The sequence below is a fragment of the Salmo salar genome, chromosome 10 (assembly GCF_965601325.2).
Source record: "Salmo salar chromosome 10, fSalSal1, whole genome shotgun sequence".
Classification (NCBI taxonomy): domain Eukaryota; kingdom Metazoa; phylum Chordata; class Actinopteri; order Salmoniformes; family Salmonidae; genus Salmo; species Salmo salar.
In genome coordinates, this window is record NC_138300.1 from 11742475 (window position 1) to 11769011 (window position 26537).

The window sequence follows — 26537 nt, forward strand, 5'->3', positions numbered from 1 at the left end:
TCTCGCTTTCTCTCTTCCCTTATCTCCTCCACTCTACCTCCATCTCTCACTCTCCAGTCACTCGTGCGTCATTCATCATTCCCCTCCTCCCTCCCTCCCTCTCTCTCTCCCTCCCCTGTCAATCGGGCGCAGTAGACAAGGGCCGCTCAGTGAGAGGGCTAACTCTCACACCCTCACACACAAACACTATCGGGAAGGCGAGCACACATACAGGCGCACGCCCAAACAAACGTGAAATGGGGACACGCACACGAAAAATAAACAGGGCCGTCAACAGAACATTGCGGCACTCGACCGTTGCGCCGAGGGGGATCGTGTTTCGGGTAATCGCAGGTCGGCAAATGAGAAAATGACAGTGTAGTCATTGTTTTGCTTGGTCGTATTGGGAGTATGTAAAGATCAAATACAGCATGGCATTTACGCGTATTATTAATTAATTCGTCCCAATTGAATTATTCATAGAGAGAGAGAGAGAGAGAGAGAGAGAGAGAGAGAGAGAGAGAGAGAGAGAGAGAGAGAGAGAGAGAGAGAGAGAGAGAGAGAGAGAGAGAGAGAGAGAGATAACAAGTAACAGTCCCTACTGAGGCACATGACACCAGAGGACAGCTTTGTCTCTTAGGAAGTCACATCTTATCTCTGAGGTGTATAATTGCTACACTACACCGGTGTCGCCACACACACACGCACGCACGCACACACACGCGCATACATATGGGCGAGTGCACACACACACACATGCATGCATGCATGCAGTGAGCGAAAACATACCATCCTCACTCTTTTCATCAGCCCTGTCCGTTGTCCCAAAACTCAATATGGCTTCCATCTTGCCTTCCATCTTGCCTCCACCTCCGCATTCCTTAGCCAGAATAAATGACCCTGCTTAGGAAAGCATTTTAATGCATGTGTGTGTGGCAGTGGGCCTAAAAGGGTGAGGATATAATGTCTACACACACAGTCTCCACGGTGGAACAACAAACCCCTGTTAAGCCAGTGTGTGGGAGAGGGATATTACAGACATGCCATTGACAAAAAGACAGCCGACGACAAAGTACCACATAACTACATTACCCATAATTACTCAGCATCTCCACTGTACTTACTGGTTAAGCCATGCTAGTTTGTTACTCAGGGACAATTCGGCACTTAAAGGCGACGCTAAGCTACCTAAGGCACAGCAATAACACTGCTAACATAGCTGACGTGGCAGCATTAATATTACATCAACACAAACACACATACACACTGACACCAAATCCCACACCAAATCTGAAAAGATTTGGCATGGGCCCTCAGATCCTCAAAAAGTTCTATAGCTGCACCAATGAGAGCATCTTGACTGGCTGCATCACCGCTTGGTATGGCAACTGCTTGGCATCCGCCGTAAGGTGCTACAGAGGGTAGTGTGTACAGCTCAGTACATCACTGGGGCCGAGCTCCCTGCAATCCAGGACCTCTATATCAGAGGAAGGCCCTATAAATGGTAAAAGACTACAGCCACCCAAGTCATAGACTGTTCTTCCGCACGGCAAGCGGTACCAGACGTCACATTTGGGACCAAAAGGCTCCCGAACAGCTTCTACTCCCAATCCATAAAATAATCTACTGGCTACCCAGACTATTTGCATTGACCACCTTTTTTTGGGGCACTGACTGTCTTGCGCTGGCTCTATGCACACTCACTGGACTCTACCCACAGACTCGCACATAAACACACTTTCACAGTCTTTTACACTCTTCACATGAGCTGCTGCTACTCTATTTATTATCTATCCTGATTGCCTAGTCACCTTATCCCTACCTACATGTACATATTACCTCAACGACCTCGTACCCCTGCACATTGACTCTGTACTCCTTGTATATAGCCTCGTTATTGTTATTTCATTCTGTTATTGTTGACACCTGCATACACACGCTGCAGAGTTTCTCTGACTAAGACGGAGTGGCGTCATTGAATGTCATCCCCCCCGTAGTTAGCGGCGGCTACTTAACCTTGGCGAAGGCGTTTACATGAACCTTTTAAACGGAGGGGGTTACCGTAAGGCGAGAGAGACGTTTACTGTAGCCGCAGGTGAATTATTTACACAGCGTACATGTCTGCATGGTTGCACATCGAACTCTCCCGATTTCTCCTCTGTTCCTGGAAACGGGGAAGAGGGGCAAGGAGGAGGACACACAGACAAGGAGAAACACTGAGAGGAGGCATACACACACACACACACACACACACGCGAGGAGACCCACACTGATAAAGCTCTTGTTCTCCACAAGCATGTTTATAACCTTCAATTAACCTCCGTCCTAGAGAGAGAGATGTGTGTGTTTGTATGTAATGTGTGTGTCCCTGCTGAAGTGTGTGTGTGTGTGTGTGTGTGTGTGTGTGTGTGTGTGTGTGTGTGTGTGTGTGGCAGCTTATGGGTGTGTGCCGAAATGTGTCTGTTATGTGTGCGTATGAATGTGTTGAGCACCAAAATCAATTTTACTAAACCCCTTCAATCAATTGTAGGCAAAGCCCTATTCAAATTCACCACACATTTCCCCCCAGGACACGGATAATGAATATAAACCAAAGCTTGTTCAATCTAAATAAGTAACTACTTTAAAGAACATAGTCAAACTAAACAAGTTTTAATTCTTACATTTTCGCAAGGGCTTTATATGATACTAAAAATCGCCAGGAATTATTTGTGTTTTATCTTAATAACTTAACACAGAGATAAACAGCACGTGACACACACAAAATTAGTACTTTGTTTTGCATTGTGCTTATGAACACCCCTGAGCTGTGTGTTATTCACAATATATCACAGGTTCTCATGCCTTAATGTTTGGATATAAAAAAATATATATGTAGTTACAGTGAAATGTGATGTTTTACAGGGTTAACCGTAGAAGTGCAGCATTCCTAGTGCAAATTTAAGTGCCTTTGTCAAATTTCACATAGACGGCTCGGGTACGCGAACCGGCAACCTTTCGCTTACTGGCCCAACGCTCTAACCGCTAGGCTACCTGCCGCCTAATATGAAACATCCAGTGTAGGGATTAGTTACGTGGAAAAGTTATCTTTTACATATAACTCATTACATTTAACAAAAGTAACGTGTTACTTTACAACACATTACTTTTTGTAACACGTTGCAGCCAACACTGCTAACATCTAATATCTATTATGACCCTGCTAGCTGGTTCTTCTCTTCATTGCGGGCAGACACCGGGTGACAAAGCGTGGAGATTTGTGATGCCATGAGAGACTCGTGAGTGTGGCTGACTCTGGGTGGCGTTGGGCCCGGACGCATGACGCTGCATTGGTGGCGATTTATTGGGGTGTGAGCCGGAAGAAGTGTGCTATTGGAAGCTATTCAAGGCTCCTTGGGAAGGCACTGGAATGCACTGGGTGAAAGGATGAGTCTGGATTTATACTGAACAAAAATATAAAACGCAACATGTAAAGTGTTGGTCCTACGTTTCATGAGCTGAAATAAAAGCGCTCAGAAATGGTCCATACGCACAAAAAGCTTATTTCTCTCCAATTTTGTGACCATGTGTAACCACGCCAGCCCAGGACCTCCACATCTGGCTTCTTCACCTGTGGCATTGTCTGAGACCAGTATTTATGTCTGTAATAAAGCCTGATTGTCTGAGCCTGGCTACCCAGGCCCACCCATGGCTTGCGCCCCTGCCCAAGCATGTGACATCCATAGATTAGGGCCTTGTGAATTTATTTCAATTGACTGATTTCCTTATATGAACTGTAACTTGTTGTATTTTGCATTCATATTTTTGTTCAGTATACTATTAACTTGGGTCGTGGGGGTGAGCTACCTGCTGTGTTGCTGGTGCGTGTGTGTGTGTGTGTGTAACTGTGTGGTGATACATCTGAGGCAGGAACAGATGTTGCTTTGAACGCGTGTAAGGGAACACATGCGCAGACAAACACATTGGCACTCACTCACCCGCCCGTGTGTGGAGTACAAGAACTCAAGCAGCACGCACGCTGAGATGCGTGCAAAAACACACTCACACACAAACATAAACGCCCACCCACAGTCACACACTTCCACTAAAAAGAGCACTTCCCAGATCCCAATAAATCTTGGCCTCTGTCTTATAGCCTTCCTACGTGTGATGAGGCCATCTCACACAAACACCCAACCCCACCACCACCAACAACCTGCATTTGCAAGTCAAGTAACCCCACTTCACATTCACTGGAGACAGCCCAGAGCAGATAGCGTCTGCCCTGTGGCTAGCGGCAGCGCTGATTGATAAGAAGCTAAATGAATAGGCACAAACTGGGGGCGGCTTACCGCCTGTTACAAGTTGCTGGGCTAGGTAGACATGGGAATAGGGCATAGGTGGGCACAAGAGGGGGCGTCGTGAGAGACTTGAACGAACCACAAAGACCTTAACGTTGGCTGTTCGATGTTTGTCTAATGTTTGCTTTACGTTAACATCCTCTGCATCTTTAAACACGACTGATGCCCTGCTCTCGATGTGGGCGGCTCATATTGCCACTGACAACTACCTCGGACGAGAGATTTAGAGCCAAGGGGCTCGGGTGAACAGAGAAATAGCGGCAGCAAATCCCCGAACAGGAGCGGCAACCATCTTGGAAAAGGGAAGTTGCTGTTCAGAGTATAGTCCTGTGAATTTTGGGGGGCAGAAACCTCTCTTTCTACACTTGTCCTGGGGGAATCTTATTTTGGGAACCCCCTTAACATAGCAGTTAAGAGGGGTATAATGAAGACAATAGGCAGACAGAGGGGTGCCAGATGAAAGGAGGAGTGTGAAAAAAAAGAGAGGAAAAAGCAAATGAAGGAGATTTGAAAAACCCAAATTCCTCCTGTTGCTGCTTGTGTTTTACCCTTTCCCTTATCACCTGAAGCTCGGGTGCTAAAAATAGCTAGCGAAGCAATGAGCACCTAGGAAAACACACTCCCAGCCCCATCACTGGGGATAGAAGCCAGGGTTGTTACTATGAAGGCCCTGAGTCAATATGAGTGAGGCGGCACAAACAAATTAACAGAATCAATATAAAGACCTGGGCCTGGTTACTATTTTCTCAAGAGCTTTCTCAATGAAAGAGAAAGTCATTTGACCTATTGGAAACATTACACAGTGGTCTGGATAGCTTTAGACCCCCCGAAAAGTTAGGGATTCTTCGACAGTTGTTACACGTCTATACGTAAGAGAAAGGGAATCGATGGAAAATGTGTCTTGACTAGAGGTCGACCGATTAATCGGCATGGCCGATTAATTAGGGCCGATTTCAAGTTTTCATAACAATCGGTAATTGCCATTTTTGGATGCCGATTATGGCCAATTACACTGCACTCCACGAGGAGACTGCGTGCCAGGCTGACCACCTGTTACGCGAGTGCAGCAAGGAGCCAAGGTCAGTTGCTAGCTAGCATTAAACTTATAAAAAAACAATGAATCTTAACATAATCACTAGTCAACTACACATGGTTGATGTAACTAATAGTTTAACTAGCTTGTCTGGCGTTGCATATAATCAATGCGGTGCCAGTTAATTTATCATCGAATCACAGCCTACTTCGCCAAACGGGTGATGATTTAACAAGCGCATTCGCGAAAAAAGCACTGTCGTTGCACCAATGTACCTAACCATAAACATCAATGCCTTTCTTAAAATCAATACACAAGTATATATTTTTAAACCTGCATATTTAGTTAAAATATATTCATGTCAGCAGGCAATATTAACTAGGGAAATTGTGTCACTTCTCTTGCGTTGTGTGCAAGCAGAGTCAGGGTATATGCAGCAGTTTGGGCCACCTGGCTCGTTGCAAACTGTGTGAAGACCATTTATTCCTAACAAAGACCATAATTCATTTGCCAGAATTTTACATAATTATGATATAACATTGAAGGTTGTGCAATGTAACAGCATTATTTAGATTTAGGGATGCCAGCCGTTAGATAAAATACGGAACGGTTCCGTATTTCACTGAAAGAATAAACGTTTTGTTTTGTAACGTTTTGTTTTCTTTTTGATAGTTTCCGGATTTGACCATATTAATGACTTAAGGCTCGTATTTCTGTGTGTTTATTATATCATAATTAAGTCTATGATTTGATATTTGATAGAGCAGGTTGACTGAGCGGTAGTAGGTAGCAGCAGGCTGGTAAGCATTCATTCAAACAGCACTTTCCTGCGTTTGCCAGCAGCTCTTCGTAATGCTTGAAGCACAGCGCTGTTTATGACTTCAAGCCTATCAACTCCCGAGATTAAGCTGGCAATACTATAGTGCCTATAAGAACATCCAATAGTCAAAGGTAAATGAAATACAAATGGTATAGAGAGAAATAGTCCTATGATTCCTATGATAACTACAACCTAAAACTTCTTAACTGGGAATATTCAAAACTCATGTTAAAAGGAACCACCAGCTTTCATGTTCTAAAGTTCTGAGCAAGGAACTTAAACGTTAGCTTTTTTACATGGCACATATTGCACTTTTACTTTCTTCTCCAACACTGTTTTTTTGCGTTATTTAAACCAAATTAAACATGTTTCATTATTTATTTGAGACTAAATTGATTTTATTTATGTATTATATTAAGTTAAAATAAAAGTGTTCATTCAGTATTGTTGTAATTGTCATTATTACAAATATATATATATAAAAATCGGCCGATTAATCGGTAGCGCCCTTTTCTGGTCCCCCAATAATCGGTATCGGCTTTGAAAAATCATAATCGGTCGACCACTAGTCTTGATAGTTCATGTGGTAAACTGAGGTCTCATAGGTTAAAGCAAAGGACCTGAGGTAGTGAAGAAGAGAGAAAGAAAGTGTGTCATATAGCGTGAGAGTTTAAGTGTGTTTGTGTACAGCATGAGCAAGAAAAAAGATAAACAGAGGAGAATTTAAAGAAGTGCATATAAGCCCTCACTTTGGACCAAATAGTCTGCTTAATGGCATATATAATATTAAGATGGTAGACACCACTCCCTGCAGCAGCCCTATACCCCATCAAACCTTTCCCTACATGCCAGTAGTAAGAACACCCCATCCCCCCTCACATTCCTCCACACAACGAGGGGGCCTGATGACTTCCTGGCCAGCCCTCACTGACTGACACACACACACAAGTGGAAACGAGCACCAGGCCAACATCAGGATTCCTGGAAGAGAGGTGTGTGTGTGTGTGTTTATTATTAGTTGAGTTTTATTTACAGAGTGGGGAGAGGGGTGTAGTTGGCTAAGGTACAGTACTATTACTCTGTGATTTGGGGAAGGGGTTGCTCTGAGATGGCTCTGAACAGAGACATCACTACATGTGCTGTAGCCTATGTAAGGTATTTGTGTATGTCCATGTGTATAAGTGTCAGTGTATTCTGTGAGTGTATGAAGTGTGTGTGCATATACAGTCGGGGCCAAAAGTTTTGAGAATGACACAAATATTAATTTTCACAGTCTGCCGCCTCAGTTTGTACGATGGCAATCTGCATTTACTCCAGAATGTTATGAAGACTGATCAGATGAATTGCAATTAATTGCAAAGTCCCTCTTTGCCATGCAAATGAACTGAATCCCCCCAAAAATATTTCCACTGGATTTCAGCCCTGCCACAAAAGGACCAGCTGACATCATGTCAGTGATTCTCTCATTAACACAGGTCTGAGTGTTGATGAGGACAAGGCTGGAGATCACGCTGTCATGCTGATTGAGTTCGAATAACAGACTGGAAGCTTCAAAAGGAGGGTGGTGCTTGGAATCATTGTTCTTCCTCTGTCAACCTTTGTTACCTGCAAGGAAACACGTGCCGTCATCATTGCTTTGCACAAAAAGGGCTTCACAGGCAAGGACATTGCTGCCAGTAAGATTGCACCTAAATCAACCATTTATCGGATCATCAAGAACTTCAAGGAGAGCGGTTCATTTGTTGTGAAGAAGGCTTCAGGGCGCCCAAGAAAGTCCAGCAAGCGCCAGGACCATCTCCTAAAGTTGATTCAGCTGCGGGATCGGGGCACCACCAGTACAGAGCTTGCTCAGGAATTGCAGCAGGCAGGTGTGAGTGCATCTGCACGCATAGTGAGGCGAAGACTTTTGGAGGATGGCCTGGTGTCAAGAAGGGCAGCAAAGAAGCCACTTCTCTCCAGGAAAAACATCAGGGACAGACTGATGTTCTGCAAAAGGTACAGGGATTGGACTGCTGAGGACTGGGGTAAAGTCATTTTCTCTGATGAATCCCCTTTCCGATTGTTTGGGGCATCCGGAAAAAAGCTTGTCCGGAGAAGACAAGGTGAGCGCTACCATCAGTCCTGTGTCATGCCAACAGTAAAGCATCCTGAGACCATTCATGTGTGGGGTTGCTTCTCAGCCAAGGGAGTGGGCTCACTCACAATGTTACCTAAGAACACAGCCATGAATAAAGAATGGTACCAACACATCCTCAGAGAGAAACTTCTCCCAACCATCCAGGAACAGTTTGGTGACAAACAATAACCTTTCCAGCATGATGAAGCACCTTGCCATAAGGCAAAAGTGATAACTAAGTGGCTCGGGGAACAAAACATTGATATTTTGGGTCCATGGCCAGGAAACTTCCCAGACCTTAATTCCATTGAGAACTTGTGGTCAATCCTCAAGAGGTGGGTGGACAAACAAAAACCCACAAATTCTGACAAACTCCAAGCATTGATTATGCAAGAATGGGCTGCCATAAGTCAGGATGTGGCCCAGAGGTTAATTGCCAGCATGCCAGGGCGGATTGCAGAGGTCTTGAAAAAGAAGGGTCAACACTGCAAATATTGACTCTTTGCATCAACTTCATGTAACTTATTTCATAAGCCTTTGAAACTTATGAAATGCTCGTAATTATACTTCAGTATTCCATATTAACATCTGACAAAAATACCTAAAGACACTGAGGCAGCAGACTTTGTGAAAATTTATATTTGTGTCATTCTCAAAAGATTTGGCCACGACTGTACAGTGTAGGAGCACATAGCTTGCTTTGCGTATCAATTTATCTGAGTGTATCAAGCGTGCATGGGTGCTCTACTGTATTGCCTGCCAGCCCATGTGTCTGCATGCCTGCACATGTATACACGTGTACATCCCTCCCTGTTTCCCTGCCACTGCCAGTCACTGCTCAGACACAGAGAAGGGATGTTCTGAATTGTAATCTGGTGTGAAAAATTGGCTGAGCGTGTGTGTGTGTGTGTGTCTAGCATGTGTGTGTCTTGCACGTTTGTGTGTGTGTCTAGCGTGTGTGCCTATGTGTGAGTGTTGCCTCCTCTTCCCCACATTGTCTGGAGGTTAATCCTAGCAGGAGGATTTGACTGAGAGCCAGCCAAGAGACCAAGTAGAGGACACACACACACACCACTTTCATCCTCGGCACACAAACTAAACACAGAGAGTTGGTAAGGGCTCCTCTCTCTGTCTCTTTCTGTGTGGATGAAAAATGCATAAAGGCTCGCAGGCTATTTACATGAAGCCACTAGCCATTCCACCTCACTTTACATCTGAGGTGAAGAGGAAGCGGTCGCATGAAAAGCAGACGAGCTGAGAGATGCTCCACTCAGAACCAAACCAGGCCTGCAGGGGGGAATATGATCGCAGTCCATCATCTTTCAGTCATTAAAATGTCTCCCTGTGCCTTAAATTGACTGTTCAACCTTAGGAATCTGCCCTCGTTTGCTTTGGCCTAACCTTGTCGGTGCAGAATTTAAAATAAGGACCACATCCAAATTGACTAGGAATCTTTACAGTCCGCGACCTTCGATATTCAAATGTCCAAATGTTCCTGGACTGGAGAGTGATTTAATTTGTCCGCGCCGGCTTCCTCGTCCATTTAGTTATCGTTAATCAGCTTAGAGAGGACAAAATGGCAGCTATCGCCGTTACTCATCGACAGAGCTAACAAGGACAAAAAAGTCAAGGCAGAGAGAGCCAGGAGTATCAAACGAGCGAGAAAAAGAGCATGGATGAGGATATTTCGCTTGTAACGGCTACTGAGCTCCTTTGATCAGTATAAAAAGAAAGATGACGTTCTGGACTCTTCGACTGCTGTTAATTAAGCAGGCTAGGTGTTGGATTATTCCGGATGAATGATAAGATATGGAGTGAGTGAGGCGCGGCTAGCCGTGCTTTGAATCACAAAGTTTCACAGGGCACTGTGGACGTTGAATTTTTTAAAACGCTTTGGATGTGTCTTTTTGTGGTTGTGTGTGCGCGTGTGTGTGTGCGTGTGTGTGCAGATCTCAATCTAGGATTTACCTGTACTCAGATTTCAGAAAGAACCAGGTAGGGGGTTGTGTAATAGTGTATAATAGTTTGATTAAAACGTTTACATGCTTTTTACATGGACACATCTGAAATCAGGCTATCTGATGGCACTCTGATAAATGCAGAAAATCGGCAATTAAAATGAACGTTCTATCACATGACAATGTTCTTTTTTTGGAAGCATATTTGATTCTGAGTTTGGACATATAAAGTATGTATGTGAAAACCACTTCTAAGATGCATACATGCAGACAGTTGTTGGGGGTTACCTGCCTTGTTTAAGGGCAGAACGGCAGGTTTTCCACCTTGCCGGCTTGGGGATTCAAACGAGCGACTTTTTGATTACTGGCTAGGCTACCTGCAGAGCATTGAGAGCCATAGGCCTTAGCTAGCAAATCAACATACACTTCCCAGCTTCTTGATGTCTGTTTACTTTTCCAGCCAGCAAAAGAGAGGCAAAAGCACTTCTCCTTAAACGCTCTAACTTTCAGGGGAACAAGGAAATCCATTGATGGCGGCAGGCTTCATGTCGTTAAGGTGAACATTATTTTGGTTACTGTAATCGAATTTCACTCATGTTACTATTTTCTACTTGAGCGCCATCCAAGAAACAGGGGAGGAGGAGACCCAGAGAAGGGATTGAGCAAGAGCAAAGCTCAGCGGAGGAATGCAGAAGGAAAATAAAGAGCTGAAAAGAAGAAAAACAAGAAGGGAGAGAAGGGAGAGAGGAAATCAATACCTTCTCTTGAAGAGAGGCCTATAATCTGTTTACCTTTATTGTACTGATCAACAACATCTACATAGAAGATGCAATCTCTTCTTTTATCAAATTTGGCACTGTCTCTTTAAGACCCATGACAACATTCACACACAAAGTCTGCTCTTAAGGCTCGAGAAAATATGATCTTGGCTGGAAGCGACGTGAGGTGGGGAGACAAGTGAATTAATAACGTTTTTTGGTGACATCAGCTTTGTAATCAGCAATATTTTGGTTTGCATTATGGTTTGCATATTATCACAAACAAGGTACTAGGGTAGTAAATTGATGTTGGCTTCAGCTGTAAACTAGCAAGTAAAGTTAGCCTACAAACCTGGAAGCTACCGGTATCTTCTTGCATTGTAAAGTGCTCTAGCCTGTACTGGACATTATTTTGGGAACAGTAACTAACAGTTTCAACATTTCTACATGCCGTGTTGCATTAATCAAGTGTGTTAACTTCTGTGCAGCATAATGTGATGCAGCCCAGACTCCCAGTAAGTTCATTGGTTTCTCATGGCAGGCTAGAGCTAGCAATGAGTAAGTAGAGCAGGCCCGGTGCTCTCGCGCTATAAGGGGACATTGGCTGCGCTGATAGACAGACTTGATCCTCACTCAATCAGTAGACGATGTGAGACACATTTGACAGAAGCACTGAACTTTTTTTTTTTATCTAGTACCGAACCGTTTTTTTCATCTTCGAGTATTGAAAAAGTCTACAGTCACATACTCCAGCTCTGAATCACATAGTCTTGTAACAACAAATGTCTCTGTTTCTCAACGCCCATCAGAAACCATGACATTGGACAGCGGTGTATGACCTTGATACAGCAGCTGGACGATGGGAAGAAACAACAACACAGCCACATGAAGGGGCGTGGAGGGGTGAAGGGGGGAATGTTGCGCAAATGGCATGCTGGAACATTTGTGGAATGCTGTGGAGCACCACAAGACTTTGAGAAGCTGCCACTCGAGGCCAACTGAAAGGGGAAGGGTGTTGACTGGATACACTAACAGTCTAACAAGGTTAACTCCGTAAAATTGCTAGCATGCTGTCAAGCTTTCAATATTCCTAGCTTAATCATTGGCTTGCCACTGAGGACTGTTTGTCCCAATGTCTTATAAAAGGGACCAGCTTCCCTAAGACACGTGCAACCTATATAGCGACGTTACCAAACTGATCTAATTGAAATCACTTTCCCCCGAAGGGCCTGGCTTCTTCGACAATTAGAGCAAAGTTTCCTGTTGGTCAGAACATTGGTTTTCCGTGAAATGCGAGTTGACGTATGAAGGCCAAACCTGACAGAGTTTGGTGACAGTTGCTGCCCGTACCATATCACAGGACGTCTAGTTCATATTGATACGGACAACAGGGATGAGTAAACTACGTTACCCAACATGCTTCATTTCCCCCCCGTGAATACTGGGAGTGATTTGACAGCTCAAGAGGGAGGCTCTGTGGCAGTCACTGGCGGAGAAGTCAGGCTAATGTCAGGAAGCATCATCCAACTTCTCCAAGTTGAGAGTTTCACAGAGTGATGAGTGGATGAGTTGGTGGTTCGGCTTCAGACAAAAGCAAAGCAGCTGAAAAGAGGAAGAGGTGGGGTTAACCTGGTTGCCTACCACCATATACAGCTGAAGTGGGAAGTTTACATACACCTTAGCCAAATACATTTTAACTGTTTTTCATAATTCCTGACATTCCTGGTCTAATGAAACAAAAATAGAACTGTTTGGCCATAAAGATCATCATTATGTTTGGCGGAAAAAGGGGGAGGCTTGCAAGCCGAAGAACACCATCCCAACCGTGAAGCATGGGGTTGGCAGCATCATGTTGTGGGGGTGCTTTGCTGCAGGAGGGACTGGTGCACTTCACAAAATAGATGGCATCATGAGGGTGGACAATTATGTGGATATATTGAAGCAACATCTCAAGACATCACTCAGAAAGCTAAAGCTTGGTCACAAATGGGTCTTCCAAATGGACAATGACCCCAAGCATACTTCCAAAATTGTGGCAAAATGGCTTAAGGACAACAAAGTCAAGGTATTGGAGATGCCTTCACAAAGCTCTGACCCCAATCCTATAGAAAATGTGTGGGCAGAACTGAAAAAGCGGGTGCGAGCAAGGAGGCCTACAAACCTGACTCAGGTACACCAGCAATGCTACCAAATACTAATTGAGTGTATGTAAACTTCTGACCCACTGGGAATGTGATGAAAGAAATAAAATCTGAAATATATCATTTTCTCTACTATTATTCTGACATTTCACATTCCTAAAATAAAGTGGTGATCCTAACTGACCTAAGACAGGGAATTTTTACTAGGATTAAATGTCAAGAATGATGAAAAACTGAGTTTAAATGTATTTGGCTAAGGTGTATGTAAACTTCCGACTTCAACTGTAACAACCAGCGTTTTTTAAGCATCAAACATATCACAATAAGGAGCTGTGTCTACGTCATTTGAAAAATGTAACTGCGCATGTGAAAATAGAAAAACATTGAAAAATGAAAATGGTTCTGGCCTTTCATCATTATTTGTAGTGACCATGAAACATCAATTGCTTTTGATGTTATTCATTTGTATGCACTAAGGAACAAAAATACACCGGGTATATTCCCCACTGAATCCTCAAGCAAATAATACCTTTCATTGAAAATACACTGCGGAGCACCTGTCATTCTTATCAGAAGGCTCACAGTAATTCCCATCGGTAGAGTCTAGGAATAGGCCACAACCTCAGCAGAGATCACGCCAAGACATAAGAAGGTAGCAGTCGCAATCGACGTGCAATAAGCAGTGTAGGAGAAACACACACACACACACACACAGCAGGCAGTTGGAATGAATTAGGCCCGAGAGTTGCGAGATAGACTGTCATTAAACGGTGCAATGGAAGCGATTACAGGCTCCCTTTTTACATTGCATTGTTTCCTTCCTTGATGGCTACGGTTAAGCTGACGGAATTGCTCCTTCCTTCTGCTATGTGGGGGATCCTCCATTGTCCTTCCAATGCACCTGTTCAGTAAGCCCGCTACTAATAGCCATATGTGCCGTGCCCACCGGCAAAGCAGAGCATCATTAAAATCTGATTGGACCACATCAAAGGTGAGGTCTAGCTCGCTCCCCTTCTCTCTCTCTCTCTCTCTCTCTCTCTCTCTCTCTCTCTCTCTCTCTCTCTCTCTCTTCCTTCATTTGCTCCTTTTGTCTCCACCTCTTCTCTCTCTGCTTCAATCACTCGACTGGTCTCTCTCTCTTTCTAATGGCTGCTCTCTGTTTCCTTCCTCCTCTCTCACTCCCCCTCTCTCACTCCCTCTCCACTTCTCCTTGACAGAGCTGGCAGCTTCAGTCTCTGAGGATTCTGTGCTTCCACCCCCCCCCCTCCTCCTCCTCCTTCTCCTTTCTCTCCATCTCTCACTCCACACAGAACAAGTGGAAAAAGGATCCGCCTGCACACTGCACATCCCTGGTTCCGTCTCTCCCTCCATCCTTCATCCCTCCATCCTTCCCTCCCTCCTGCACTCCCTCCTGTGCAGAGCCCACGCAGCCCAGGCAGAACAGGTCAAGTGCACGCAATCGCTTCAGCTAACGACCTGCACCAACTGAGATCAAGTGAGATCATACTCTCCGAGTAAAAATATCTCATGGTTCTGGCCTCGATTCAAAGGAAAATAAGAACAAACTGGTTTTAACAAAGGGTCGTGGTTGGGTCTTTGTGGTGAGCTTGTGAAACAATCATTCAGGGTGTTTTGATGTGCACATGTAGGATACATATGATTCACTGTGCATAAAACTGTGAAGATATTACAAAGGCCCAGTTCTACGGGTCTTTTTGTCTCTTGGTGCTAAATGATTTAACACTACTGGTCCAATTTCAACTTCTATTATCAATAAGTAAGGGTGACATTACTGGGGGCCAATGTCACCTTCGGAGTAGTCCACCAGTGCGGACAGCCTTGTCACATGCTATAAGCTGGAGGGGGGCTGATGGATAGCTAGCCCAAACACTGGCTCGACTCCCTGACCCCTAGAGATGAATAGAACACAATTCTCCATTGTTCACAACTCCACTGCTCTGTGGAGTAGAGGAGAGAAGGAAAGAAGGGGGTAACTCCGTGTGAATACACACACCGCATGCACAGGAGCATATGCACACAGATAAAAACACACACACAGTGTATTGGTATTGTGATGAAAGGACACACTGTCCAGGCAGATACAGTTGAAGTCGGAAGTTTACATACACCTTAGCCAAATACATTTAAACTCCGTTTTCATCAATCCTGACATTTAATCCAAGTAAAAATTCATTGTTTTAGGTCAGTTAGGATTACCACTATTTTAAGAATGTGAAATGTCAGAATAATAGTACAGAGAATGATTCATTTCAGCTTTTATTTCTTTCTTTATTTCTTTCATCATTCCTCCTGACAGAGCTGGTGTAACTGAGTCAGGTTTGTAGGCATCCTTGCTCACACATGCTTTTTCAGTTCTGCCCACAAATTTTCTATAGGATTGAGGTCAGGGCTTTGTGATGGCCACTCCAATACCTTGACTTTGTTGTCCTTAAGCCATTTTGCCACAACTTTGGAAGTATGCTTGGGGTCATTGTCCATTTGGAAGACCCATTTGGGACCAAGCTTTAACTTCCTGACTGATGTCTTGAGATGTTGCTTCAATATATCCACATAATTGTCCACCCTCATGATGCCATCTATTTTGTGAAGTGCACCAGTTCCTCCTGCACCCCCACAATATGATGCTGCCACCCCAGTGCTTCACGGTTGGGATGGTGTTCTTCGGCTTGAAAGCCTCCCCCTTTTTCCTCCAAACATAACGATGGTCATTATGGCCAAACAGTTATATTTTTGTTTAATCTGACCAGAGGACATTTCTCCAAAAACTACAATCTTTGTCCCCATGTGCAGTTGCAAACCGTAGTCTGGCTTTTTTATGGCGGTTTTGGAGCAGTGGCAACTTCCTTGCTGAGCGGCCTTTCAGGTTATGTCAATATAGGACTCGTTTTACGGTGGATATTAGATATTTTTGTACCTGTTTCTTCCAGCATCTTCACAAGGTCCTTTGCTGTTGTTCTGGGATTGATTTGCACTTTTCGCACCAAAGTACGTTCATCTCTAGGAGACAGAACGCATCTCCTTCCTGAGCAATATAATGGCTGCATGGTCCCATGGTGTTTATACTTGCGGACTATTGTTTGTACAGATGAACGTGGTACCTTCAGGCGTTTGGAAATTGCTCCCAAGGATGAACCAGACTTGTGGAGGTCTACAAACAAAAAGACACTGAGTTTGAAGGTAGGCCTTGAAATACATCCACAGGTACACCTCCAATTGACCCAAATTATGTCAATTAGCCTATCAGAAGCTTCTAAAACCATGACATCCTTTTATGGAATTTTCCAAGCTGTTTAAAGGCACAGTCAACTTAGTGTATGCAATCTTCTGACCCACTGGAATTGTGATACATTGAATTATAAATGAAATAATCTGTCTGTAAACAATTGTTGGAAAAATAGCTTGTGTCATGCACAAAGTAGATGTCCTAACCGACTTGCCAAAACTATACTTTGTTAACAAGAAATTTGTGGAGTGGTTGAAAAATGAGTTTTAATGACTTCAACCTAAGTGTATGTAAACTTCTGACTTCAACTTTACATAGTTATGCAAGCTTAGAACTAGACTGGACAAGCATCTTGGTGCTTCAATCAACAGGCTAATCTTACACTACTACACACAGGTCAGGAGTAAGCAAGGGTTTTAAAACTTGTTTTTCCACAGAATGAAAGATTTGACTTAAAGAAGTTTTTCTTAATTCTTAATCCCGTTGACATCGAAGTCATTAGTGCTTTTGAAGTTAATTACAACAGATGTCTTCTTAAAAATATGGCCTGAGAGTGTGGCTTTGATGATGGCAGATCTGGTGCGGCCACAGGGCTTGTGTTCTCCAATCCCATGCAGTCTAGTCATAGTCATTGAAGCCAATGGGCACAAACCACAACTGAGGCCCTACACACCAACCACGCTCAAATCCCCACTTTACTCATAAACCCCAGGGGTCATATCCACTTAACTATTACTCCACACACTGCAATGTGCCTCCAGAATTCCAGCTTGTTGGCGGAGGCAGCCCTAGCCAAGCTCTATCATAGCATTGACATGTTTTACTTTTTATTTTTAACTCATCACATATGCTGCTGCTGGTTTACTATCTGTTACTTCATTCCTAGTTATATGTACATATCTACCTCAATTACCTTGTACCCCTGCACATTGACTGGGTACTGGTACCGCTTGTATATAGCCAAGTTATCGTTACTCATTGTGTATCTATTATTACGGGTTTTACTTTTTTTTATTACTCTCTTACATTGTTGGGAAGGGCCCATAAGTAAGCATTTTATTGTTAGTCCACACCAGTTGTTTACGAAACATGTGACAAATAAAATCTGATTCAATTTGAGATACAGTTGAAGTCGGAAGTTTACATACACTTAGGTTGGGGTCATTAAAACTCGTTTTTCAACCACTCCACAAATTTCTTGTTACCAAACTATAGTTTTGGCAAGTCGGTTAGGACATCTACTTTGTGCATGACACAAGTCATTTTTCCAACAATTGTTTACAGACAGATTATTTCACTTATAATTCACTGTATCACAATTCCAGTGGCTCAGAAGTTTACATACACTAAGTTGACTGTGCCTTTAAACAGCTTATAAAAATTCCAGAAAATTATGTAATGGCTTTAGAAGCTTCTGTTAGGCTAATTGACATCATTTGAGTCAATTGGAGGTGTACCTGTGGATGTATTTCAAGGCCTACCTTCAAACTCAGTGCCTCTTTGCTTGACATCATAGGAAAATCAAAATAAATGTTGACATTTTAGTCATTTAGCAGATGCTCTTATCCAGAGCAACTTACAGGAGTGAATGCATACATTTCTACAAAAAAATCCCGTACTGGTCCCCCGTGGGAATCGAACCCACAACCCTGGTGTTGCAAACACCATGCTCTACCAACTGAGCCACACGGGACCTCACGGGAAATCAGCCAGGACCTCCACAAGTCTGGTTCATCCTTGGGAGCAATTTCCAAACACCTTAAGGTACCATCTCAAGACATCAGTCAGGAAGTTAAAGCTTGGTCGCAAATGGGTCTTCCAAATGGGCAATGACCCCAAGCATACTTCCAAAGTTGTGGCAAAATGGCTTAAGGACAACAAAGTCAAGGTATTGGAGTGGCCATCACAAAGCCCTGACCTCAATCCTATAGAAAATTTGTGGGCAGAACTGAAAAAGTTGTTGCGAGCACTAGGCCTACAAACCTGACTCAGTTACACCAGCTCTGTCAGGAGGAATGGGCCAAAATTCCACCCAACTTATTGTGGGAAGCTTGTGGAAGGCTACCCAAAACGTTTGACCCAAGTTAAACAATTTAAAGGCAATGCTACCAAATACTAATTGAATGTATGTAAACTTCTGACCCACTGGGAATGTGATTAAATAAATAAAATCTGAAATATATCATTCTCTCTACTATTATTCTCTCATTCACATTCTTAAAATAAAGTTGTAATCCTAACTGACCTAAAACAGGGAACTTTTACTAGGATTAATTGCCAGGAATGATGAAAAACTGAGTTTAAATGTAGTTGGCTAAGGTGTATGTAAACTTCTGACTTCAACTGCAGGTAACGTTTACAAAAAAATCCCTAAACGAAACCCTTTTATTTTTTTTAACAAAATTAAAATCATAGTGTAGTTATTACAAAACTACTACTAACAGGTTCCGATCATCATTATAAATGATTTTATTTTATAATTTTTTACAAATACCTAATGTAACAATGTTGCAACGTAGCTCCAAGGCTGGCAGATGGCTATTGAGTTCTTTCATCTTACAGTCCGGAGGCATTGTATGCAGCCAGCTATACACTCGTATCCCCCGTCGCCCGGTTTTTATATAAAGCATTCTCCATTCAGGCTGCAAAGGCATTGATTCCTCCTTAACTTGATTTAATGGCGAGAAGGCAAAAAAAAATGGGAAAATATTGGTACTTTCTTTATGAAACACCATTTTCCACCACCATGCTAGAGTGACTAATTCCTAAGAACGCTAGTGCCAGATGGTGCATATTGTGTTCAGACAATCAGGTTGCAGCAGTCTGTTGTTTACCCCTGGCTGAACGCAGGGCGTAACATCAGAAAGTTGCATTAGCCACTCTCGCATGATGGTAAAAACCGGTGTTTCAGTATTTTCCCGCTTTCTTGCCATTAAACCGAGTTACGGAGGAAATTAATGCCTTTGCAGGCTGAATGGAGAATGTTTTATGTATGAACTGCTCCACCAGGGATACGAGTGTATAGCTAGCTGCATACAATGCCTTTGGACGGTAAGATGATACGACTCAATATCGCCATCTGCCGGCCTTTGGGCTAGCTGTAATGTTAGTAGGAAGAGATATGCATCTTTCAAATGCCACGAATATAAAGCGCTCTGCACTTCACCATCGTTAAGAGTTGGGGAAAAAGGCAGAAAGTGAGACAGGGAAGAGACAGCAGCGAAGTAAAGCAATACTTCAAGAAGTTAAATGAGAAGGTGGTGAATTGCAAACTTTACAGTGGCACAACTCATAAACCCCAGTGCTGAAAGGGCGGCACCGTAAGACCCAACCTGTTGCTCGCAGCAGTGTGATAAGGGACGAGTGAGAAAATCACAGCGCTGATTACAGAAATGATTGCAATTGCTATGCAGCCATGGTAGACGATGTCGGCTTCAATGGGCTAATGGCATATCTAGAACCAGACTACAAGATGCCATGTTGAAAAACTGTGACTGCCCAGATGGAGAAATTGTGGGACATGAAGTCCCATGTACTGACAACAGAGAACATGGAGAAGAGGCACACAGCAGAGAACCTAAAAGGGCATTAACTACCATCGTTGCTGAGAGGCCAGATTGAAACTACATTTCCCCCTAGTGGTCATACGCAGCACCATATCTGAATTGTGAATTCACTTCATTTTATGATTTCTCCTTGTCAGTTAAACAATAAACATTTGTCACATCCCTATATAACAGTACACCACGCACACACGCATCTTCAATTACATTTCCCATCCGAATAAAGCTAGTATCATACACACACAAACACACTTCACCTTGAGTTACAGCCCCGCTCCCAGTACAGATACAGTATACCCTTCCAGAAAAAACATTGGTTATGTGTTGCAGATTGTGTACGTAGGAAAAAAAGAAAATCAATAGGTTTGCATGAAATTTCCTCTTTGAAGTCAGTGACGCACTTGAATGGGATAAAATAGCTGACTTCAAAAGAGGCCGTAGGTTTCCTCAAGGTTCCTTCTAGCTTCTACCTGTTTAAATATAGTACAGCTACGTTGATATTTTGTAAGGGGGGGGGGGGGTGCAAGGAGAGGTTTTTAATATATTTCTCATGAGAGCTGAAATAGGTGAAAAAAATCTCATAATCTCTCAGACTGGTCCAAACCGGTCCATAACTGTTTGACTGTTCCCTCAACTCTAATTTTGGCCAAAAGGCCAATGTCAGAAGACAGATAAATCTCCCCGTCAACTGAATTCCTAAATGGCCTTTCTACCTCACGTCCCTCCTCTGTTGTCTTTAATATTCAGTTAGCATTCATTAGTGATGAACAAAGGTAAAGGCCAGCGATTGATCACTTTTACAGCCATTACACCCAACAAGACCCGGCTGTGATTTACAATGGAGGGGCCCACCTCTTTATTAGTTTCCGGGTAGAAGTGCCTGAGGACTGATTATTCCCACCACACAGCTACAGCTGGAGGATAGGTAGATACACTGGCTCTGTGTGTGTAATGCTAGCTAACAACATGCTAACATGATAGATATGGTTGTGTATCTCAAGGGTAGCTAGTCAAAACAAAGCTACAGGCAACTGTAGAGTTCCATCGTGCAGCAAAGGGAAACACTGATAGAGGTTGGCAGCGGTGAGAAAACGCAAACAAACACAAGAAAATGAATTCAAGTCTACACTTACATATATACCCTCTTTACTTTACAAACTACACCCTGTAGCATGCTAGCTACAACCCACCACACAGAGATACATTGACAGATAGATTAATAATCTGCTTGGCAGAGGGTACGGTTGTATTCAGGCACTCCCCCTCTGGCATTGCCACTATAATATGGCCCTGGCAGGGGCTCTGCCACAGCAGTTGGCAAGTGAAGCGGCAGGTGGCCATCTTGGGCAGAATGGGGTTAAAAGCAGCCTGACATGAGGAGAGAGTTTGGCTCTGGTTGGTGGAGCTGAAGCCAGCCTGTCTCTATTTATCTCTCTCTTCACCCATATGGAACCGCAAAGGAAGAATGGACAGGGATCAAATTCATTAGCCCACCTTTATCTCAATGCTAATGACAGCTAGCCCCTCGCCTGTCTCTCCATCTCCCTTCTGCTTCTCCGCCAGGCTCTCTCTCTGTCTGTCTGTCACTCTCTCGCTCTCTTTCTCCATCTTTGTCCCCCTCTCCATCCATCTTTTCACCCCAGGGCAGCTCCCATGCTCCGGCTGTTTCCCCCCTCAGACCTGCTTTTGTTTCTCCTCATGTTCTCCCTCTTCTTCTCCACCTCCGCCCAATCGCGACTACAGATTGGGGGCTGCGCGATGACACATGTCATGCGGGGACACGCCCCGCCCCCCCCCCCCCGTACCCCACCATGGATGGAAAGGGAGTGCCAGCCCATGTGCTAAGTCAAAGAGGGTTCGGTAACAAAGGGCGTCCCGCCAAAACGTCCTATTTCTCTGACCGGGTTATCCATAAAGTACCAACTGCCTGATGCGTGTGTGCGCGTTCATGTAACAGCACTTCCACAACTCTCTCTTCCTGCTTAACACACCTCTCATATCTAGCCTCCATATTCCTTCCTAGCATGTACAGTACCAGTCAAAAGTTCAAGGCAAAGGGTGGCTACTTTGAAGAATCTAAAATCTAAAATCTAATATATTTAAAACACTTTTTTGGGGGTTACTACATGATTCCATATGTGTTAATTCATAGTTTTGATGTCCTCACTATTATTATACAATGTAGAAAATAGTACAAATAAAGAAAAACCCTTGAATGAGTTGGCGTGTCCAAACATTTGACTGGTACTGTATATGAGAAGGCCTCTACATCTCCCCACGCAGCGCTCAGTGTGAGAGCTCCCTGCCTCGCCAAGGTACACAGCAGGCCTTAATCCACCAATGCCTGCTCCGCACGCCCTTTATTTGTTGACGCTATCACCTCGCATCAACCGGCAAATAGACAGCGTGAGATAACAGCCCCATTTATTTCCTTGTAAGCTTTCCCTTCCTGTTCTCCCTCCCTTGTTCATCCAATTCCCATCAATCCAGATAAATCAGCACCGCTGCTCAATGGCAAAAGGCAAGGTCAAAGCAGAACGCTGAGACAACGCTCAGGTAACGCTCCGGCAACGTCGGAAGCCCACAAATTACAGGTGTACGGCGAGGTATCATTCGTCTTATTCTCTAATCTTGACACTGGAAAAAAGAGGGAGCGCGACAGGGGCCCTCAATCAGCTACTCTAGCTGCCACAAATCCCCACTTGTAACAAAAAAAAAAGTGTAAAGCGGTTTACCGTCGGAGACAATCTCTCCTATTAAAAAAAAGAAAGAAAAAAAAATCCCCCAAATGTATTTCAGCGTGCATAATAATAAATAAATAAATAAGAAGGCTATATAGATACCCCTCCCTCTGGTCCCAGTAATCTCCAAAGCGCCATATCTCTCTGATTGCTAGGTTGTCATTCTCCGGCGGTTCTATCACTTTTTAATCAGGATTATCTCCACTGACACTGAGACACAAGAGTTCATTTATGTATTTTCCCCCATCATTTTTCCCTTCGCAATTACGTTTAGCTACCGCTGCAGAGATTGGCTACTGTTCAAAATTCGGGGATGAGGTAAGAAAAAATAAAGACAAAAAAATATATGTTTTATTGTAACATACACCCGATAGGTGCAATGAAATGTGTTGTTTTACAGGGAGGAGAGACAAAAGATAGACAGAGGAAAGGTTGGGGCGTGTGTGAGGGGCCTTGGTGTCACTGTGTATCAGGGGGATATGTTGCTACCTTTCATAGTGTGTGTGTGTGTGTGTGTGTGTGTGTGTGTGTGTGTGTGTGTGTGTGTGTGTGTGTGTGTGTGTGTGTGTGTGTGTGTGTGTGTGTGTGTGTGTGTGTGTGTGTGTGTGTGTGTGTTTCTGTGTGTAGCCAGAGGTTGTGGACAATCCAAGGCACACACAGGGATAGCAGCAGTGCTCTAAATAAGAAAATAATAGCTACAACTATGCCTTCATCCCACCTGACAGGGTAAAGGTTGGGTCCAAACAGCCAAGCATTTACCACAACAAATGTCTGGGAAAAACAGTCTGTTAGCTGTCCTCCTGAATACAGCGGGGCCGCCCGGTATTTACATAGAAATGTCAACCTCGAGCTGCCTGCGAGGTCGGCTCGCCTCCGAAAGGTGTACTCGCTTCCAGAGCGATGCGCATGACAAATACTTTCCTTTCTTCTAGTCGGCAAGAGACAAGCCTGTGATTCGCAGCAAAGGCGAGGGAAACAAAATGCAACTCGACACGCTCTTTTATACGCACCACTGGTGCAGTGTAATTTGTGTATACAGACTAGAGTACATGCCTTTTGAAAACCAGGCGCACGCTACCACGCTATTAGAAGGAGCTCGATCTCCCAGTTGTAATTACAGTCTTTTGATTGGAGCTTTGACGGGAAAGGGGGATTATTAATACAAAATAAATGGTTTCAGTGTGTCAGTCTGAAAAGAGACGGAAATGAGAATTACGAGAAATCGTGAGGAGGCGTTTTAGGCACACAACAACAGCCACTGTATTTGCAAAAAACAGCGTCTGCATACAAATCGAGTCAAGCTCGATAAAATACCAGAAGGACTGTACGCCTTCCGGGTACTTCCAATTGGACTTGTTTGAGGCTGACTGCTATGCTATTTGTCATAACCAGATGAATATCCCCCATGTACTGAGATGAACAAATGACTTGACAGAAAGGTTCTTACTCCTGTTTAACCCTAGCCATCCTTGAGTGATGCGCCGTAACAGCCGTGAGATGTGAACTCATTCCCCTCCTCCTCCTTTCCCTAGCCCCCGCTCTCCCAGAGGCCCATGTTTCCATGCTTGCACTACACACAATTACTTGCATCCATCAATTATCTGCCAACTCCCATTGGTCGTTCCCTCCTTTTCGCTATAACAACACCCCCTTTCCCTCACTCGCTTAACCCCCCTTCCCCCAAAGTTCCCCCATTGCCATTCCGTTTCCCCTACCAGATGTCCGCCGGTTTGGGGGAGAACGACAACAAAAGAGGGGCTTTTGAATGCGCCCGGACCTACCCATCTTGCTCTGGGCTTTCTGTTTGGACACAAAAGCCAGAGGATTAACAGCTTTTCGCAGATGAAGACCCCCATCTCCCTCTCTCTCTCGCTCTTTTTCTCTCCCCTACCACTTCTCCCCTCAAGGCTTTTTAAGCTACTAAAGACTCAGCGCTCAAACGCAGCCCCCCCACACCCCCCTTTAACCCCTATCTTTACCACCCCTCCCCCAGCTTGGGCAGGCTGTTACTACTACCTGACCCAATCTTCCACTACTGTTGCCAGTTTCTGTCTAAGTATAGCGGTAGCCCCACTCCCAAACCTGAAGCGCTATTGGCATCACACTCTTCAAAAGAATGCTAGAATGGGGCTCTCCAGGACCATGTAAACACAGCAACATTCCCACTTTCCATAGCACTGAAATGCTAAAGCCGAGGGAAAACAAAGATTTACCATGTTTGGTATGCATTTCGAATGTCACATGTTGGCATTCTAGCAAACCTCATACATTGCTAATAGAAATGTTAAACGTAAAGTGTAATTCAAGTGCCACGTCGTGCATTAACAGAGTGTGTGCTTTTTGTTTGTGACTGAGGAGAAAGCTTGTGACACTTGTCATCTTAGCAACATTCATTCGTCTTAGCAGCATTCATTTTGCTCTGCGAGATGCGTGAAAGACAGAAAACAAAGGTGTGCCTATGTACAGTCGTGGCCAAAATTTTTGAGAATGACACAAATATTAATTTTCACAAAGTCTGCTGCCTCAGTTTGTATGATGGCAATTTGCAAATACTCCAGAATGTTACAAAGAGTGATCAGATGAATTGCAATTAATTGCAAAGTCCCTCTTTGCCATGCAAATGAACTGAATCCCAAAAAAACATTTCCACTGCATTTCAGCCCTGCCACAAAAGGACCAGCTGACATCATGTCAGTGATTCTCTCGTTAACACAGGTGTGAGTGTTGACGAGGACAAGGCTGGAGATCACTCTGTCATGCTGATAGTGTTCGAATAACAGACTGGAAGCTTCAAAAGGAGGGTGGTGCTTGGAATCATTGTTCTTCCTCTGTCAACCTTTGTTACCTGCAAGGAAACACGTGCCATCATCATTGCTTTGCACAAAAAGGGCTTCACAGGCAAGGATATTGCTGCCAGTAAGATTGCACCTAAATCAACCATTTATCGGAAAATCAAGAACTTCAAGGAGAGGGGTTCAATTGTTGTGAAGAAGGTTTCAGGGTGCCCAAGAAAGTCCAGCAAGAGCCAGGACCGTCTCCTAAAGTTGATTCAGCTGCGGGATCAGGATACAACCAGTACAGAGCTTGCTCAGGAATGGCAGCAGGCAGGTGTGAGTGCATCTGCACGCACAGTGAGGCGAAGACTTTTGGAGGATGGCCTGGTGTCAAGAAGGGCAGCAAGAAGCCACTTCTCTCCAGGAAAAACATCAGGGACAGACTGATGTTCTGCAAAAGGTACAGGGATTGGACTGCTGAGGACTGGGGTAAAGTCATTTTCTCTGATGAATCCCCTTTCCGATTGTTTGGGGCATCCGGAAAAAAGCTTGTCCAGAGAGGACAAGGTGAGCACTACCATCAGTCCTGTGTCATGCCAACAGTAAAGCATCCTGAGACCATTTATGTGTGGGGTTGCTTCTCAGCCAAGGGGGTGGGCTCACTCACAATTTTGCCTAAGAACACAGGCATGAACAACTTCTCCCAACCATCCAGGAACAGTTTGGTGACGAACAATGCCTTTTCCAGCATGATGGAGCACCTTGCCATAAGGCAAAAGTGATAACTAAGTGGCTCGGGGAACAAAACATTGATATTTTGGGTCCATGGCCAGGAAACTCCCCAGACCTTAATCCCATTGAGAACTTGTAGTCAATCCTCAAGAGGCGGGTGGACAAACGAAAACCCACAAATTCTGACAAACTCCAAGCATTGATTATGCAAGAATGGGCTGCCATCAGTCAGGATGTGGCCCAGAAGTTAATTGACAGCATGCCAGGGTGAATTGCAGAGGTCTTGAAAAAGAAGGGTCAACACTGCAAATATTGACTCTGCATCAACTTCATGTAAT

General features: G+C 44.1%; 1 protein-coding gene across 14 annotated transcripts in view; it reads right to left on the minus strand.

Moving 5' to 3' along the window:
• The window catches only part of LOC106613507 (receptor-type tyrosine-protein phosphatase S), a 283006-nt gene that overhangs the window by 182506 nt on the left and 73963 nt on the right, over nucleotides 1–26537 (minus strand). For 3 of the 14 annotated variants that reach the window (XM_082956712.1, XM_082956703.1, XM_082956702.1), the window contains exon 1: nucleotides 12416–12563. The exons of 3 other annotated variants lie outside the window; for them this stretch is intronic. In XM_082956712.1, coding sequence (XP_082812838.1) covers nucleotides 12416–12422 — 7 coding nt within the window. In that variant the 5' untranslated portion in view covers nucleotides 12423–12563. Of the gene's footprint in view, nucleotides 1–2040; nucleotides 2060–12415; nucleotides 12565–26537 lie in introns of those variants that run through there. 8 more of the 14 variants (XM_082956705.1, XM_082956704.1, XM_082956713.1 and 5 more) reach the window with 6 other exon arrangements.